General features: G+C 54.8%; 1 protein-coding gene across 1 annotated transcript in view; it reads right to left on the minus strand.

The window, feature by feature from the left end:
- Window positions 1-1,135: 1,135 nt before the first annotated feature.
- The window catches only part of Slc35d1 (solute carrier family 35 member D1), a 19,435-nt gene continuing 3,726 nt past the window's right edge, over window positions 1,136-16,844 (minus strand). Inside the window, exons 6-11 of the mRNA XM_023718298.1 lie at window positions 15,333-15,435; window positions 13,030-13,122; window positions 9,610-9,677; window positions 8,849-8,927; window positions 6,368-6,450; window positions 1,136-3,117 (exon numbers count right to left, since the gene is read on the minus strand). Of these exons, the coding sequence (XP_023574066.1) occupies window positions 3,009-3,117; window positions 6,368-6,450; window positions 8,849-8,927; window positions 9,610-9,677; window positions 13,030-13,122; window positions 15,333-15,435 (535 nt within the window). The 3' untranslated portion in view covers window positions 1,136-3,008. The remainder of the gene's footprint in view (window positions 3,118-6,367; window positions 6,451-8,848; window positions 8,928-9,609; window positions 9,678-13,029; window positions 13,123-15,332; window positions 15,436-16,844) is intronic.

Here is a 16,844-nt window from a genome sequence, read left to right on the forward strand (position 1 = left end):
GGCAGCAAATCAGCCTTCCTGAAAGCCTTTCCTGCCACGGTTCCCAGGAGAGGGAACTGTCCTGTGTATCCTCAGTATGCCACACTGTCCCCAAACCTTGGAAAGCTGGGGACATGCACAGGAGTGGCCAGAGCTGCAAAGGAAACTGCATTCCCTGTGGCTTCCAGGAAAGTTCCAAGGCTGCATTCTTTGGAAAGAAACAGGCAAAGAAGTCAGAGCTCCCCTGATGTCTGTGCAGTGCACCAGGACCACAGAAGAGAGCAGTACCAGGAAGGCACCGGCCCAGCCAAGAAGCAGACTGTCATCGCACCAGGCCACCAGTTGACCTGCCTGGCAGCTGCAGAGGCAGCGAGCATGGTGCCTGGGCAGAAGCCCTGTGCATAACGAGAACCTCTTATTTAAAAGCAACCTGAACTAAAAAATAAGGATTTAAGTAGATACTCCTCTAAAGAGGATAGATGGCCAGGAGGCATGTACAGTTCAGCCTTCACACACAGCCGGGCCTGGTGACACACACCTGTAATCCCAGCACTGGGGAGGCTGGGGCAGGAGGACCGTAGGAGTTCCAGCCCATCCAGAACTCCACAGTGAGTTCAAGACCAGGCTCAAATACATAGGGAGACTATGTCTCCAAAACCAAAATAAATGCTGACACAACACAGATGAACCTCAAGGAGATGACAAGAGCAACACACCAGTCCCTAAGTGACAGATACCATCTCACCACGTGCCTGAGGGACCACAGCACAGAGCCCAGGGCCCAGGGAAGGAAGATGCAGGTGGGTTTTGGGGCTCAAAAACATGAAAGCGTTCTGGAGCTTCGTTGTTCAGCTACAAGGTGAGAAGCAGGAGGGTGGGTGTGCATCCTACAGGCGATCTCACCAGTGGGTTTTCGCGCTCCTCCCCCTGGCCTGCCTCGCCCAAGCTGTAGGGCTGGGCCAGGTTTGGCTGGGCCAGGCCTGGGAAGCCCCTCCAGGTGGAGGCGGAGGCGGAAGCTGCCCCAGCCCCAGCAGGCGGTGAGGCAGGCCCTGTCAGTGCAGAGCTCTGTCAGCACCCTGCCTGCCTCCTAAGTGTGAGCACACCTGTTGCTGGGCTAGTCCCTGTGCGTTTCAAAAGGAATTCCCACACATTTCCAGGAAAAAGTATTTATTTGACACCATTAACAAAAATATTTAGGCACATAATTTTCATATTTATATCACCTGATTTACATGACTCAACCCTCAGTACCTTTAAAAAATAACTTGGTAAATAGAATAAATCTATATTGAAAAAATATCGTGAGAGGTTAACATTTGTAGACAAAAATCAAGTTGGTCATCAGCATGAGAAAATGTTCATAAAATAATCTCTAAAAACATTTTTATGAGATAGCAAATCTAACCAGTAGATTTCTTTTTTAAAAAGGATTTTGAAACTAAAGAAAGCCTTAGAAAACTGAGAACACTGGCGTATTTCCTCCTACAAGGCCCTGGAGTAGGAGCTGGTGAGCGGATCGGGAGCGCGGTGGTGCACTGGCAGCTGTGGCCACCTGCGTCCAGCAGAATTCTACAATGGAAGAGGGTCTCACCTGCACAGGACTACCTTTGGCAGGTTGAGACGAGGTTTTAATCGAATCACCACTATGAAGTGGAGGTTCTCTAAGATAGAAGAAAAAAAAATTTTTTTACCCCTAAGTAATTTGTTCTTTAAAACAAAACAACAAATCACTTACACCCCCAGGGGCCACAGTGCCCGCCTGGCCTGTGGAGCCAGCCTGTGAACGCTGCTCCCCCAGGGCCACCCACAGTTATGAGAAGCCAAACCCACACCGCCTCGTCCAGCACAGAACCAGCGGCCCACTGTCACTGAGTTCCACAGTCGTCACCACCGTCCCCACCCCTTGCTGCTGACGACTGTGACAGGCAGCTTGCGAACTGCACTTTTGTGTGTGCCCCACAAGGGACTGATTCCTCAGGTCTCAAGCGATGCAAAGTTGAGCGCTGTGCTGGGAAGCTCATGGGTACCCCACCACCTGGACGCCTGCAAACCAGCTGGAGAGGCCTCCTCCCACCCCACGACCCTCAGGGGCACCACAGGGCAGAATCCCCACGGCCTGGGCCTCCCTGGGGCGGCGCTTAGTCAGCATGACCTCAGCTAAAGACCGCACTGGGGACGGGGCGGGCCTCGGGAGCTGGGGAAGCCAACGGCCTCCCTCTCCAGGGTCCGCTGCCGTCTCACTGTACAGTGTCCCCAAGGTCCGCTCAGCAGTCGCCAAGGCCTGACTACACAGGGTGCTCCCGGAGCCGAGGGGAGCCCGTTGAAGACCCAGCCATATGGCCTGGCACCCAATCCGACCTGGCGTTCCAGCGCTCTGCTCTGTGGGCTTCGGAAGGGGCTGAGCATGGGTCACCTCTCCCTGCTGGCACAACTGCACATCAGAGGAGTCGGGAGAGGCCTAGGCACGCGCACCGCTGCTCCGTCCCCTGGCAGGGTAAAGAAGGGTACGCAGGTCCCTGGGGTGCAGGGTCGAAGTGCCCAGCGCTGGTCCCGGCCACCTCCCGGCTGCTCGCTGGGGGCCAGAGGCAGCGAGCTGGGCCAGAGAGCGAGGCAGCCGCAACGCGCCCGGCAGGCAGGGCTGGGACGGACAGCAGCCACCCGGCCCCACCCCACGGGGCTCAAATTCTACTGCCCCGAGCCCCTGGGGTCCTGGGTAGCGGCAGCGAGGGGGCGGAGGAGGCCCGGCCGCTCCAGGGCTGCTCTGGCCCGAGAGGCCGGCCTGCTCAGGGAGTGGCCGTGACCCGCTGGGCGCAGGACGGACGCGGGTCTTGGGGTGCCGGCAGCAAACTGTGGGACAGAACACTTTCAAGACCCAGGGGTTTCACCATCAGGATAGAAAAAATAAATTAAAAAGCCCAGAACATTTTCCAGTCCGACATAAATTAACTCCAAAGACCAGTCTATTCCGAGGTCTCCCACAGAACCTCCTAGGCAGCGGCCATCCCGGGCCACACGGCGCACGCAGCTCCTCACACGGCTCCCTTCCCCTTGACGTCCAGCTTGCCGCCGGCCTCCGCCTGCTTGCTGAGCTGCTCCTCGGCGAAGGTGATGTAGGAGTACACCAGGCTGCCCGCGATGCTGCGAGAGAGGGCCGGGGTGAGGCCGGGGTGAGGCCGGGGTGGGCGGGCGGGCAGGGCGCTCCGAGGCGCGGCCACTTGGTCAGCGCCCGTGTAGGCCCCTCACCGTGAGAAGACACCGCGCTTACACCAAGAAGGCAAGAAACGCTAAGAGGCAGCGACACCTTCAGGAGAGTCACGTCCCAACGCCCACACCCAGCCAACTCTGCCTGGATTAAGCACACGCGTGACTCGGAGGGGCTGTGGAGCTGCGCACGCGCGTGCCGGCGGGACGCCTTTCCAGGTGGCGCTAAATTCCTTTCCTGCCCTGCGCTGCCCCAGTGACAGGACGGAGGGGACAGCGCTGCTATGGAGCCAACACAGAGGGGAGACGGATCCCGGGTTCCACGGCCCATCTGTCCCCTCACCCGCACCAGGTCGGGGGAACCGCACTTCGACCTCACCACGCCTGGGCGCCGCCTCTGCAGGGCAGGCCAGTGACCACTTGGTGCACAAATCAACCCCTCGGCCGGTGAAGGGTCTGAAACCCGGGCTGCCCCCATTGCCCTCCGTGGGCTGTTGGCCCTGGTGTGCATGGGACTCCAGGTCACGTGTCTCGGACCTGCACCCCGCAGCTCTCCTGCCCTGGGAGCTGCAGCATCACTGCAAGGGGGCAAGGGCTGTGCGCCCTGGGGCAGGCTGAACCCCTGGGGCTGAGCTGGGCAGTGTGATGCGGAACCGCTGAACAGGAGCACAGGCCGCCTCCAAAGGCCCCTGAGCAGCCGGCTGGCAGCCTGCGAAGCACCTGGCCAGGGTTCACAGCCGGGCCACATACATGACTCACCCGCCCGCATAACCCGGGGTCTTCTCACCCTGCTCCTGCATTCGCGCTAAAACACCACTTTCCTCACGCAAGCCTGGCCAGGGCACAAGCCACCCCATCTGCCTGGCAGCTCTGGGGATGCCCAGGAGTAAACTTAGAACCAAGGGACCCAAACCCTGCACTGCGTAGCACTCCCAGCCTCGATGGCACAGCGTCTGCGTTACTAATGCTTGCAGTCGGGAGGATAGTCTCTGTGGGCCCCGAGTACAGGCAGGGGTTTCTTCAAAGGCTGCATTACAGAGAAATGGAGGGGACATGAACCTGGACATTTTCCTCAGTGTTCCGGGCCAGGGCTCCATCACCCTTGGGGATTGTCCTTTCCTTTCAGGCACACTGGTGTTTGAGACGACTTCCATCATTTTCTCCCTTATGTCCTTTCTCTCTTCCTAACTTGTGAAACCTTAAATATGCATGCACACTTCTCTCAGAACTCAACACACCATGACTGTGCTGCCCACACCTCAGCTCCTGCCGAGTCCCCGAGACCACCGCCTGCGCCGCCCCCTGCGCCACCCAGCCTGCACTAGCCGCAGCACAGCGCTGGTCAGGACAGTTCCAGGTTACACCCTCAGCTCAGAGGACACACAGCCCACCATGGGCACAGCAGATAGCTGGCACACACGTGTGTTTCGGCGTCTCAGTCCTGCCAGTTTGTGTCATGAACGGTGCAGCACTCGCCACAGCCTAGTCAAGGCAAAGCAATCCAGAGAAGGCGGGTGTGTAAGGCTACATACAGCAGCAGCCAAGTCCCGCCAAGAGCAGAGTCCCTGTCCTCACAGAGCAGAGTCCATGCAGACGGAACCATTCATGGGAGAAGCAGCCCAGCACCAGGACACCAAGGACACAGGCAGAGGGGTCTGGAAGGAGCAAGCCCTGGGCAGAGCCACTGAGACCAAAGCCAACTCAGACCCAGAGCAACTTGGCAGCAAGACTTTGAGGAATACCAGGCCCCTCCCAGAGACTGTGCAGACCCAGCTCTGGCCACAAAGGCTACAGTAAAATGGCTTTTGTCACACAAAAGGTATTTGTCTTAGTGCATATTGTTGTTATGGTGACATACTATAGAGGAATATACTGGGGCTAAGAAGGAAGACTTGGAAGAAGAACCCTGTATCAACCCCTCAGCAGCTGGTAGCTGGGGGCAAGCTGCCAGTCTCCTGTGAAATGGAATAAATATTCCCAGTACTGTCCTGTAGGGCTGCTGCGGAGACCAGGCACAGAGCTCAATGCAAAATAAGCATCAGAAGTAACAGATACAACTTAGTCACTACTGTTCCTTCTGAGTGCCCATTAGGGGCCACGCACTATCAGCAGGGTAGCTGTCCTGAGAAGGTAGCGTTTGCACAAAGGCAGGCAGGTGTGAGCATCCACACCGGGCAGCAGCCTAGCAGGACGCTGCTACCGGCAGAGGGGACACCCAGCCCAGCAGCTCCACAGGGAAGCGTCAGGAGTGGGGAGGAGGTCAGCAGGACGAGGCAGACGCCAAGGCTGACGCAGGAATGGGGAGAGAGCATGAAGGGTTTCCTGAGCAAGGGGGCCTGGGAGACTCGGGTGGGGAAAAGGCCTTCAAAGGAGGACACATCTGGCTTTCTTTCCACAGAGCACATTTGCCCACAGCACTGAGAAGTGATGAGGGATAGCAAGGTCAGGGAACCCAGCCTGGCCCCGGGAGATCCAACACCTCAGCCGGGTGGGCAGGGTTTACAGACCACCGCTGCCTGTGAGGAGCCACGCACTGCCTCCCGCATCTGCCACCTCACGGCTGCCACAGAGGAGGAGTAGGTAGAATGGCTGCAAGGCTCAGGGCTAAGCAGCTGGTGGGTGAGTTCCCGCCAAGGTGACGGAGACAGAGTTGAGAAACCAAAAGGCCACACACCCAGATTCTGTCAGTCAGAGACATCAAGGGGGCTGTTCTATAGCCACGTCTGACTTGGGACAAAATTCTGGCCCAAATATAAATCTGGTAGTTTTTCAGCATTTAAATAATATTTCAAACTATGAAATTCAAATCACTAGAACTGAAAAAAAAGATCTTTTGTACAACCCAGTCACCCTCCACTGACGCCACTGAAGGTAGTAACAGAGCTGAGGTCAGAGCCCGGAAGAGTGATTAGCACAGAGCTGGCCCTTTGCCCCAAAGTCCCTGCGCACACGGCACCTCCGTCTAGCACCATAACATGATGGAGGGCTGAGGAAGATTTCCCAAATGCTGTGCAAAGCCAAGGAGACCATCTACTCAAAGAAGCACTGAATAGCCACGTTAACTGTCTAGTACACCGCTGGTGCGCCAAAACACTCATTTACTAAGTGAGCCAATTTGTCATTTCATTAGTAGCTCAACCTTACTAAGACACTTGTCAATGCAGTTACAATTAATATTTTTACTTACCTGATATTTAAACCAATAAAATTCGTCCACGTGAAAATATAATCTCCACCAAAGACCATTCCAATATAAGTTATTAATATATTCTAAAAGAAAAATGGCAAAATATTGTTACACAGATTTAACTGAGTTTTTAAGAAGTACACACAAACTCCTCTATGCTGTGACCCATACACCTATCTTAAAACACAAACAGGCTGTTTACAAGAGAAACCCACCAACCCGGAGCTGAGTGTGGCGCGGCAAGGACACAGGATGGAGTCAGAGGTGCTGGCCCATTCCCAGCCGGCTCTTCTGGAAGAACAATGCTCTCACAGGCTGAGCCCAGCTCACTGAGCAAACCCCGTGTTTTCTCTCCACAGGGCAACCGCGGGCTCTGAGGGGACAGCACGGGAGGAAGACTGCACACACGCAGGCATCTTAAGGGGAGAGGGGACGGCTCGAACTGAACCAACACGGAGACTGCACGTAGCAGAATCTCTGTGAGACAGCACTTCAAGGAATTCTGCCTAAACACACTGCTGATACCCCAGGTTCAAGCTCGTTCTGGCTCACTTTAAATTAATGTCATCACATAAGCAGAGAATGACGTTCCACATTTAACTGCCGCATACTTCCTGGCCGACCCCCTCCAGCCACATCTCCTGGTCACTGTTCTCGTCAGCAGGACACATTGGTAGGAGGCACAGGTAGAGGAGGGCATGAGCGCTGCCCTTGGAGCGCCTGCCACCGCGTTTGCTGGCGCACTGCTGCTGGGCTCCTGCTACCGCGAGCTGAACAGCTCTGCGCCACCAGCCTCCTGCCACGACCTTCCTCCTCTGCAGCAGCCAGCCATGGACTGAACCCTCGGAAACTGTGAGCCTGATTACACCTTTCCTCCTTGAAGTTGTGTTAGATATTCTGTCCCAGTGACAATAATACTAACCAATATAATGTTTTCTCAAACAAGGTTTGCTTTCAGGAAAAGCCACCAACCTCCCCCAAAAGGAACTTACTAGGAAGCAGACTATCCTGCTGGCTCGGAGGCACAACTGCAATGCTCAAGCTTGCGCGTGCCTGAGAATCACCTGTAAACCCTGAGTAACAACCAAGGCTCCCAGGCTTTCTTGCACGGTGTGTCTGGGGGAGTCCAGGAATTTCTAGCCCTTCACTAGGATTTTCCCATAACACCAAAGAGAAACAAGAACTCTGATCACAGGGCCTATGGGGCTGAGATGTTCCAGACAGAGGGAAGCTGCCATGACGGAGGGCAGTGAGGATGCCCCCTGGGGAGGGCACACCATACTCAGGAACCCCACACAGCCGAGGCACAGAAGCAAAAGGGCCCCACAGTGACACTGATTCTCTCCTCTATAGCTGGAAATAAAACCAGCCTTTCTGGAGCAAACAGTCCAAGGGATTCCTAAACTACCGCAAGAGGAACAGTCTTGTGTCCTGCAATGGCCACGCAATGCAGTGCTTGTTCCTAAGCTACACGCTGGTTTCCTGCTCCTTTCATGTCAGCCAACGTCTGGGCCGCCTGTCCCTGGGGCATTTGTTCTGAAGGAGTGAGCTGCCCCTCACGCCTGAGCCATTCATCTGATAAACCAGAGCCCAGCTGAGAGCTCACCATGGGAGCAGCGCGTCGGACGGCCCAGGCCCCTCCACACACTGTCTCTGCCCTTGGAGAAGGCACACACGTGGCTGGTTAGCTCTCACGGAGAGTTCTATCCTGCCAAGTACTCACATCCTCTCTGGACTTTTACCCCCCAGGCTGGATTTTAACACGAGTTGCAGGGGGCCCCCTCCACCACAAGTGCAGAGGGAGCCCAACAAGTAGGTGGAAACCATCCCTCGAAGGACACCTCCACTGCAGCTGCCTGAGGCACCATAAAGGAAGTGACAGGACAGCCGTCCATGCCATGACAACCCCTGCTCCACCCTGTGCTTTGAAGCACAAGCCCATTCTGCCACTCTATGCAGGATGTGGGTGTGCCATGGCTCTCCTGGGCACTGGGACTACAAGTCCAGTGAAAGCAGCCTTCAGCCACAGCGAATGTTCACGCCACACCCAAGTCAACTGAGCTCTCCAGGCTGACGACCATGAGTCTCCCATACACGGGCAGGGTGACATCACCCAAGTATATCAGGCACAGGTCTTGAGAGTGGCCATTTCACCCTTGGCTCTGGTGAGGGTAAGTCCCTGGATGAGCTTCTGGCATCCACCCTGGACCCATCACAGCCTGAACCAAGCAGGGCGGAGACAGTGTGGCCCTTGCCAGGCACAGGGACAGAAAGGTGAGCCATCACTGCTGGGCTGCTCAACTGCCCTCGAGGCCCTGAGCTGTTCTGTGCTCTCCTCCACACCCCAGAGCCCAGTGCCTGTAAGGAGTGGCTGTACCTTCCTCGAGCTCCCAGAGATTGTTCTAGAACCTATCACCACCATGTATGAAACTATTCACCATGCAGCCGGTGAATCTTGCGGCAGTGTCTTCTCCAGCTCACCTTAATACAGCCGATGATGGTGGTCGTCAGAGCAGAGTTGTACTGCGTGCAGAGCACAATGGCGTACATCAGGATGAACCTGGAGCAGGAGAGAGACTGTCACAGGAAGGCCCGGACTAGCGCCCAACATCCCCACAACCTGGCTGCATGCTTGCCACCCCCAGGCAGCATTGTGAGCCTGCATTCATGGCTCAAGCACCATGCAGACAGCACACATGCTGGGACTCTGGAACCAGGCATAGGCAGGCCCAGCCTTGCACCTCCTCCTCGACAGCGTGACCTCTGGGTCCAGATGATGGCGAGGAAAATTCTTAGGGACAGGAGAAAACCAGTCAAAGCCAGTGGGAGGCAGGGCAGGTAGCCTCAATACCATGCTGGCCCACACTGTCCTCAGACACCACACCCCGGCGCGCAGGCCTGGTCACCAGACACAGCCACACTGATGGCCGAGGGAAGGGACAAGGCCAGTGTGCAGACCAGAGGAAGAGGCAGCCTCTCGTGCGAAGGCAGCGCAGCAGGAGGAGGTCAAGCAGCCCCCGCCAAATGCTGCAGCTGCCACCACTCACTTCCCCCAGCTCTGCTGCGTTCTCACAGGGAGCAGCAGCATGTGTTAAGTGGGCACTAGAGAGCACACGGTGCCCAGAAGGAAGGCAGGGCTGTTCATCATAGCGCGCCCAGGACCCTGAGAGATGAGGCGGGACCGGACAGGCACAGGCCTCCTTCCCCAGGGCAGGTATTTGCTGAGAGGCAGCAAGGCTCACCCCATCACGCAGGAGAGAGTGAACTGCAGAAGGAAGAGGGTGTCGGCCCAGCCTTCAAACTCCAGCGCCTGGAACACACAAGACAGGGCTGGGCATGAGAGCAGGCTCCATCTTTGGCCACCCCATTCCTGCACGGAAGCGCTCTGTGCATGCCGGAACACACACATGCACTCACGCACACACGCATGATGCAGACCCCAGACGGTCTCCCTCCACAGACAGCGACGCTTAACAGCGACGATCAGCAGCTCACACGCGTGGGCTGCAGCCAATGCGCATTCTCTGACAGGCTCCTTCTTCCCAACAAGTGACCCAGCAAGCATCAGGATACCTCCCTGGTGCCGCACACTTCCTGGAGTGAAAATACGTCTCCTCCCTGGGGAGTTCACATACAGCGCTGTGAAAAACAGTATTTTCACATGGTATTGCTGTGGGTAATACCGTTGTGGGTATTGCTTTTGTCTATGTTAACCAAAACCAAAGCAAAGTGAAGGACTACATGTAAGTCAGGCTCATTCGGTAAAGAGGACTATCTCAGAGTAGCCTCCTCTACAGTCTGAGCTTGAGAAGAGTGTGTGAGAAACACCCCATACCCTCTTCTTGCCAGCTCCACCTCCTGTCGCTCCACCTCAGGGCTCCAGGGCTGGGCAAATCCGAAAGCCTTGTGGTGATGAACAGGTGCGCCTCCTGCCCACCACGACACAGGCTGCTGTGCAACACCTTCATGCGCAGCGCAGCCTGCTGGGCTCATCTCTGCCATCTCAGAGTGCCCGGCTCAGCACACCAGCTCAGCGCACAGCAGACAGCAGACCCCGAGCTTGTGTGCGGCTTTCTTACTGTGGTGGAATAAACTGCAGCACGCACTGCCTGTGAGTGCACAGTGCACTGAGCCCGACCAACGCGGGAACCACTGCTGTGCGCCACGGGTCCCCTCCCACCCCGCGAAGCCCCGTGTTCTGGGCACGTGGACTATTGTGCATGGCTTCTTCCATCTACACAGAGAGGGAGAGCCACCCTGGGCACAGGCACTCATGGGTTGTCATTTCCCAGATCCACGACAACTTGCTTCTCCCTTGGACCCCAGACTTCCTTCTGCTCGGCTGACTCCACGATTTGCCACTGGCAACAGGGCTGCACGGAAACTTCAAGAGAAAGACCATGTCCATCGTTATTACATTGGGCAAACGCCTACAAAGCGGGCAGGCTCTCTGGCTCTCTCTGCTCCATATATTCAGTGAGACACTGCCAAAGTGTCTGCAAAGGCACTGCACAACGCTGCGCTCTCCCCACACGAGAGCCTCATTGGTCACATTGTCACCCATACTCAAAAGCAACTGAGACACAACAAATAAAGCCATAGGGCCAGCCAAATAGCTCGGTGGAAAAAAGCACCTGCAAGCAGGTACAGAGGCCGGGGGTTCAATCCCCAGGGGTGTGCTGAGACGGCAACTGAGACTGGGGGTGGTGGCGCATACTTGTAACCCCAGCTGTTGGGAGGCTGTAAACAGGAGGATCACTACGAGTCTGATACAGTAGTGAGACCTGAACACCCTGTAGACCCTTCCTAAAAATACAAAAAAAAAAAAAAAAAAAAAGCCACAGCTCGAAGGATCCAGGGCCTGGCCACTGGCCATGGTCAGCTGGGCCCCTGGAGCTCTTCAGCCCTGCACCCCAGCCCGTCCTGCTCTGCCTCCCGCTCCCTGCTGGGATGGGCAAGGGACCTCAGGTCCTTCCACCTCTGCTCTGAAAGCTCCTGTCACACACAGAAGCCACTAAGCAAGTCCCAAGCGCCTGTCTGCAGGAGCACACCCTCAGACAAACACAAAGACACCAAAAGCTGTCAGCCAAACCACACCAAGCCAAGCAAAACAGAGGCTGGCAGGGTGTTGAGGACTCACCCGCCACTTGGCTTACATAGCTCTCTGACGGCCCTTCAGCTCGTAACCACCCATGTGCTCCGGGGGCCACCCAGAAAAGACCCGCAGCCTGGCCAGGCCAAGTCTGCAGCAGCCAGGGTGCAGGACACGCCTCAACACCCTGAGGAGCCAGTGGCCGGCCACTGCCTTGCCTGAGCTCCAGGACACAAGGAGCACACTGTCCAGGAGCAGCGCCCACAGAAGCGGCCTTGTGAGGCCACAGCAGGGCTCTGTCTCCACCCAGGAAAACACACCTAGCCTGGTGCTACTAGGGCCAGCCAGGCCCAGACTCTAACTCCCCCCACCCCCAACGCACACAGACACAGCCTTCAGGGGCAGCACCCGCCAGCCTGGACACTCCGAGAAGGGCGCCAGGTAAGTGGCGTGATGCCCCTCAGCCTGGGGGACAGCGAGCTAGCCTCTGGGTAATTCACAGTGTTTTTTTCTTATTGCTGTCATTGAATGTTTTAGCAAATACATGATTTAAAACAAAATACTAAATATATTGGTTCTTTGGCTCCTGATAAACCCAAGGTTTTGCAAACTTAACGAACCAAACTTTAAATATACACACACAAACATGTGCACGTGCACACAGCTGCGTGCTTGGCCCAGGCCTACATGGCACCTGCGGGGCTGAAGTAGCCTCTTCCTGTCCTGGCCAGCAGTCTCGCCCACGCTGGCTGCCTGCCCGCCCAGCGACTCCCTCTCACCTACGGCCCACACCTCTGCAGTTCTGCACACACAGAGCCACGGCACACGCCACAGGCTCAGCACACGCTCGGAAATCCACGGTAGAACTCTGCACTCCACTTGGTGTTCCAAATTTTGTGAATTTTAACAGTATGATATCTGTTTTTCTCCAAGAAATATGGAGCAAATTTTTCAAAGTATTCTGCCATTCTGTCATGGATATAATTAAACATTTGCAGAAAATTGGTTAATAACTTTGTTATTTATATAGCCAAAGGACCACAAAACACTAAATATCTCTTAAAATAAATCAGTTGGGAATTTTTTTGGAGACGGTCTCGCTGTGTAGCCCAGGCTGGCCTTATGGGACCACCCTCCTGCCTCAGCCCGAGGGCCAGGGTTACAGGTGTGCAGCACCACACAGCCCCTAAGCTGAGACTTAGCTAGGACAACAGATGCCAGAGGAAAGAGAATTCTCACGATGCCTAACATTTTGTTCAGGGTTTAAAAACTTGCACTATTTCAGGAGTTTTTGTTTTTCAAGGAAAGTTTCCTACTACTATTTTCCAGTTTAGAAGCCAGGGCCAGCGAGAGCGCACCTGTCTAAAGCACCTGCTTAGGCGAGTGCAGGCAAGCGCAGGGGGCTGTGGCTGGATCCCGGGCACCCAATGCCACACCAGGGCTGCCCTCAGGACAGGCTGAGCTGGCAAAAAAGAAACCAGTCAGCACGCACTCTTCTGACCAGCACGTTTCCTGTCAACCACCCCAGCATCCTCCGGCAGGTCAGTGAGGCAGCCAGGGAAGGGCCTACCTTCTGTGCATCTCCTGTGAAATACGCGATGGCGAGGGTGGGCAGGATCATGAACAGCGCGTTATAGTAGAGCAGGCCGTATTTTCCCAGCTCCTGGAATGGAAATAATTAGGTATTTGATCTTTTTTTTTTTCCCCTCTTCAGTGAAAGTTAAAAATGTTTCAACTGCTACAGCTGCACAGAAGTCCCGACCAACCGCACTCAGCCTGCTGCTGCATGACTCACACTCACAGGAGGGCACCTAGGAGCAGCCTGAAGGGATCAGTTGTAAACTTGAGAGCTATTAAAAGCACCTCAGTGTGGCGGCTCTGCCTGGGGGTAAACAAAACACCAAAAGTCCCGAGCTGAGGCAGAGGTGTTCAGCACTTGAGCGGCAGCAGGTACAAGCCACACAGAGCAAGACGACCTTGAAGGGCAGGCGCAGGCTGCCCAGTCAGGAGCGCGCGGGAAGCAAGGGCGCAGCGGATGAACACCAGCACGCCACTGCGCGAGGCGCTGCCAAAACGTCCTACTTAACTGTCCTAAACGCTTCTCTCCCTGGCTCCTTACACAGCTCACCGACTGGAAACCGCCTGTGGGAGTTGGCACCCAGGACTGCACTGTGCCCGGCTGCGTGCCACCCTGCGTGCTGCTTCTGTTGCTTCTCTCTTACAGTTTTCCTGTTTATTTATCTTGTTGGCCCTCTAAACAGAACTCCAGCTTGTCTGTTGCTTGTAACTTATGAACTAGAAAAGGCAGATCAAAATGCTGAAAAGTCAGTCAGGTATGGTGGCAAACGCCTGTGATCCCAGCACTAGGAAGGCTGAGGCAGGAGGACCGCCACAAGTCCAGGCCAGCCTGGGCTCCATCGTGAGTTCAAAGCTAATCTGGATTGTTCCATGAGACCTACCTCAGAAAAGCAAAATAAAAAGCTTAAAAAGGCTCTAATACATACAGATAAGTCATAATCCGCTTCTACATGAGGAACTAAAGGGCTCTCTCCTAGGAGTAAAATACTCTGAAACTTGTTTTTCCAGATTCTAGACGCTACTGTCCAGAACAGTAGCCTCCTACCCCATGTAGCTATTTAAAAGTAGTTACTGGAGAATCCTAATTGGTTCCTCAGTTACACCAGTCACTTAGCACACGCCCACTGGCCTGTGTCCATGGCTACGGGTGATGATGGTGGAGGTGAGATTCCCCTCATCACAGAAACGGATATGGACAACAACACTCCAGACAGCTACAGCTGCTGAGTAATGAGATGTTATCGTTAGTGTCTATTTTCCAAAACAACAAACAGGCTAAGGAACAAAACAGAGTAGGACCAAATTTCTGTTCTCTTATTTGAAAAAGGTAAAAACGAAGTCACCGTAGGGTCATCCAGCATCCAGGCCAAGTAAAGAGGCCAAACAAATTAAACTTGCAGTCAAAGAAAAAGTGCAAGAAACAAATCTACCCTCCTCTAATTTTTCAAGAATATTAAAAAAAACAAAAAAACACACCTCTCTTACTAGAGGAGCCAAAGAATCTTGGCTTGCTTTCTGCAGCAGGCAAAGCCCTGGCCGAGACAACATCAGCCAGACACTGTCCCTGGAGTCCAGCAGGGCGTATGTATTTACTCCTCATCTGAGGCCCAAGAAAGGATCCCCAGTGCAGAAATGCTGCACATGGAACGGAGTGTCAGACCACGCTGAGGAGGACATAGGTGACAGACAGTGGAGGTGATCTTGTGATCAAACCAGCCAGTTACAAGCTTCAGGTTGTGATAAAAACATTCGGGCTCTCAGGAAAAGCTGCGGGGACACCCAAGACACACGCTCCTGCCACGGCTCAGATCCAGCTCAGTCCCCACGGCCGGGACATAGCAGCTGCGCTCCACACAGCCTTTTCTCCATACAGTAACCTCAAAAGACATGGCACACAGCCTCTGCTTTCTGACGGTCTGGCTTGAGCTAACAGAAAGCGGAATGTGTGTATATGGAAAGCGTATCAGAAACAAACAAAAAAGCCTTGCAAAACCTTTGTGCTACCATGAACACGGAGCTGTAGGCCTGGAAGCCCAGCACCAGCATGCTGAGGCAGGAGGATCGCAAGTTCAAGCCCCTCTAGACAACTTAACAACTTCGTGAAACACCCCCTCTCCGCCCCCAAATCTCAAAAAGGAAAATAAAAGATTAGGGTTGCAGCCCTAGGTTCACCGTTCAGTACTACATATCGACTGACCCACAGAAGTGCTTCTGTTCCACACCTTCCCAACAAACAGGCATCCCAGTTCCCAGTGCTAGCAAACATCTAATAGAAAGCACTGGGCTACTACCTACTTTAGAGTCCAGTTTCTGTTTCACATATGCGCCATTTGCCGCTGTCAGGACATCATTTATCAGAATAAAAACATATCCTTCCAGGTCAAACGCCAGGTCCGAGCTACAAAACAAAAGCAACACATTAAGAACAACTTACGCTGAAATTATTTGCATGTCATGCATTTCATTCTTAGTGACCCCACACTGCGCTATCCCCACGAGCATATTCTTAGCTAGGTGTACAGACATTACGAATTCACCAACCACTAGTATTTCTTCACCCTTGGCCACAGTGGTAACTTCCTGCCCAGTAACGGACTCCTCAGAAATGAGAGGCACTAACGCTTTTCCAAGTAACAGGCAGCCAGCTCACCTCCAGGGCCCATCTGGGCAGCGGCTACAGGGCCCAGATGTCACAGGTAAGAAAACCATGAGGATAGAGCTGTCTGACCTGTCACTCCGCAACAGGGCAGACAGGACTGACTCACACTGCAGAATTTCTCAAGCAAGGGTCTTGGCTAACTGCAACCCAGCAGCGGCAGCACCCAGGCACCAGCGCTGAAACAGGAGCAAAGCTATTCACGGGACACACGGGGCCTAGCTAGTGAGGTGGGGAACGGGAAAGAGCCATCAGGACGTGGGACACGGCAGACACATCTAGCCAGCGCGCAGCAGGCTAGACTCTCAGGCTGAACCCCAGCTAGACCTGCCGTGTGGGTTCAGACAGGCGGGCCAGGAGCACACCCAGCTGGAGTGACCCACTCCTCCTCCCTTCAAGGTTAAGTCTGCAATTCAGAGAGCAGCCCTGCTCACAAGCGTTCCAGCCTGGCCCAGCCCCAGGAGACCTCGCTGCCTGGCACACTCTGACCCCCACCTCAAGGCTCCAAGAGCCTCAAAGGAAGGTGCAGACAGACTCCTCCAGGACAAACCGTGAACGGCCACGGTTCTAGTAACCAACTATCGCACCTTCTTTTACTTAGTTGGTCTTTAGTATGGAATTGCCCTTGTAGATGTGAAGGTAAACTAGAACTCGGCTTCTGCTCCCTACTTGTGACCCAGGGATAGGGTGAAAGCATGCCAGTGGGTGGAGAAGCGCCCTGCAGCCCCCAGACGGGAAACGCGTCCTGCGGTGTCTGCAGCCTCTGAAACCCAATCAACCCATCCAGGGCTGAGTAAAGCGCTAGAAATGGCTTCCGGGAGTCAAACACATGGGCACACATGACAGCTCCTGCCTGCCTTCCTCTCTGAACGTCAGACAGTGACCGTGCAGACCCGGGTGCAGCAGGAAAGTGTGTACACGAACATGCGTGTCACGGGGTAACCAGCGCTCTCCTCTCCTCAAACGGTATCACTGCCTCGCGCTTTCTCAAGGTAATTTTAAACAGAAACTTAAGAAAAGTGGAAAGGGCTGGAGAGATGGCTCAGTGGTCTAGAGCACCTACTTAGAACAAGCTTAGCAAAAGCATCAGGGACCGCGGTTCAATCCCCCAGCACCACATGCCAGCCAGCCCGCCCCCTGGTGGGCTGAGC

This window comes from Octodon degus, unplaced genomic scaffold, assembly GCF_000260255.1.
Source record: "Octodon degus isolate 3935 unplaced genomic scaffold, OctDeg1.0 scaffold00057, whole genome shotgun sequence".
In the NCBI taxonomy this organism is placed as follows: Eukaryota; Metazoa; Chordata; class Mammalia; order Rodentia; family Octodontidae; genus Octodon; species Octodon degus.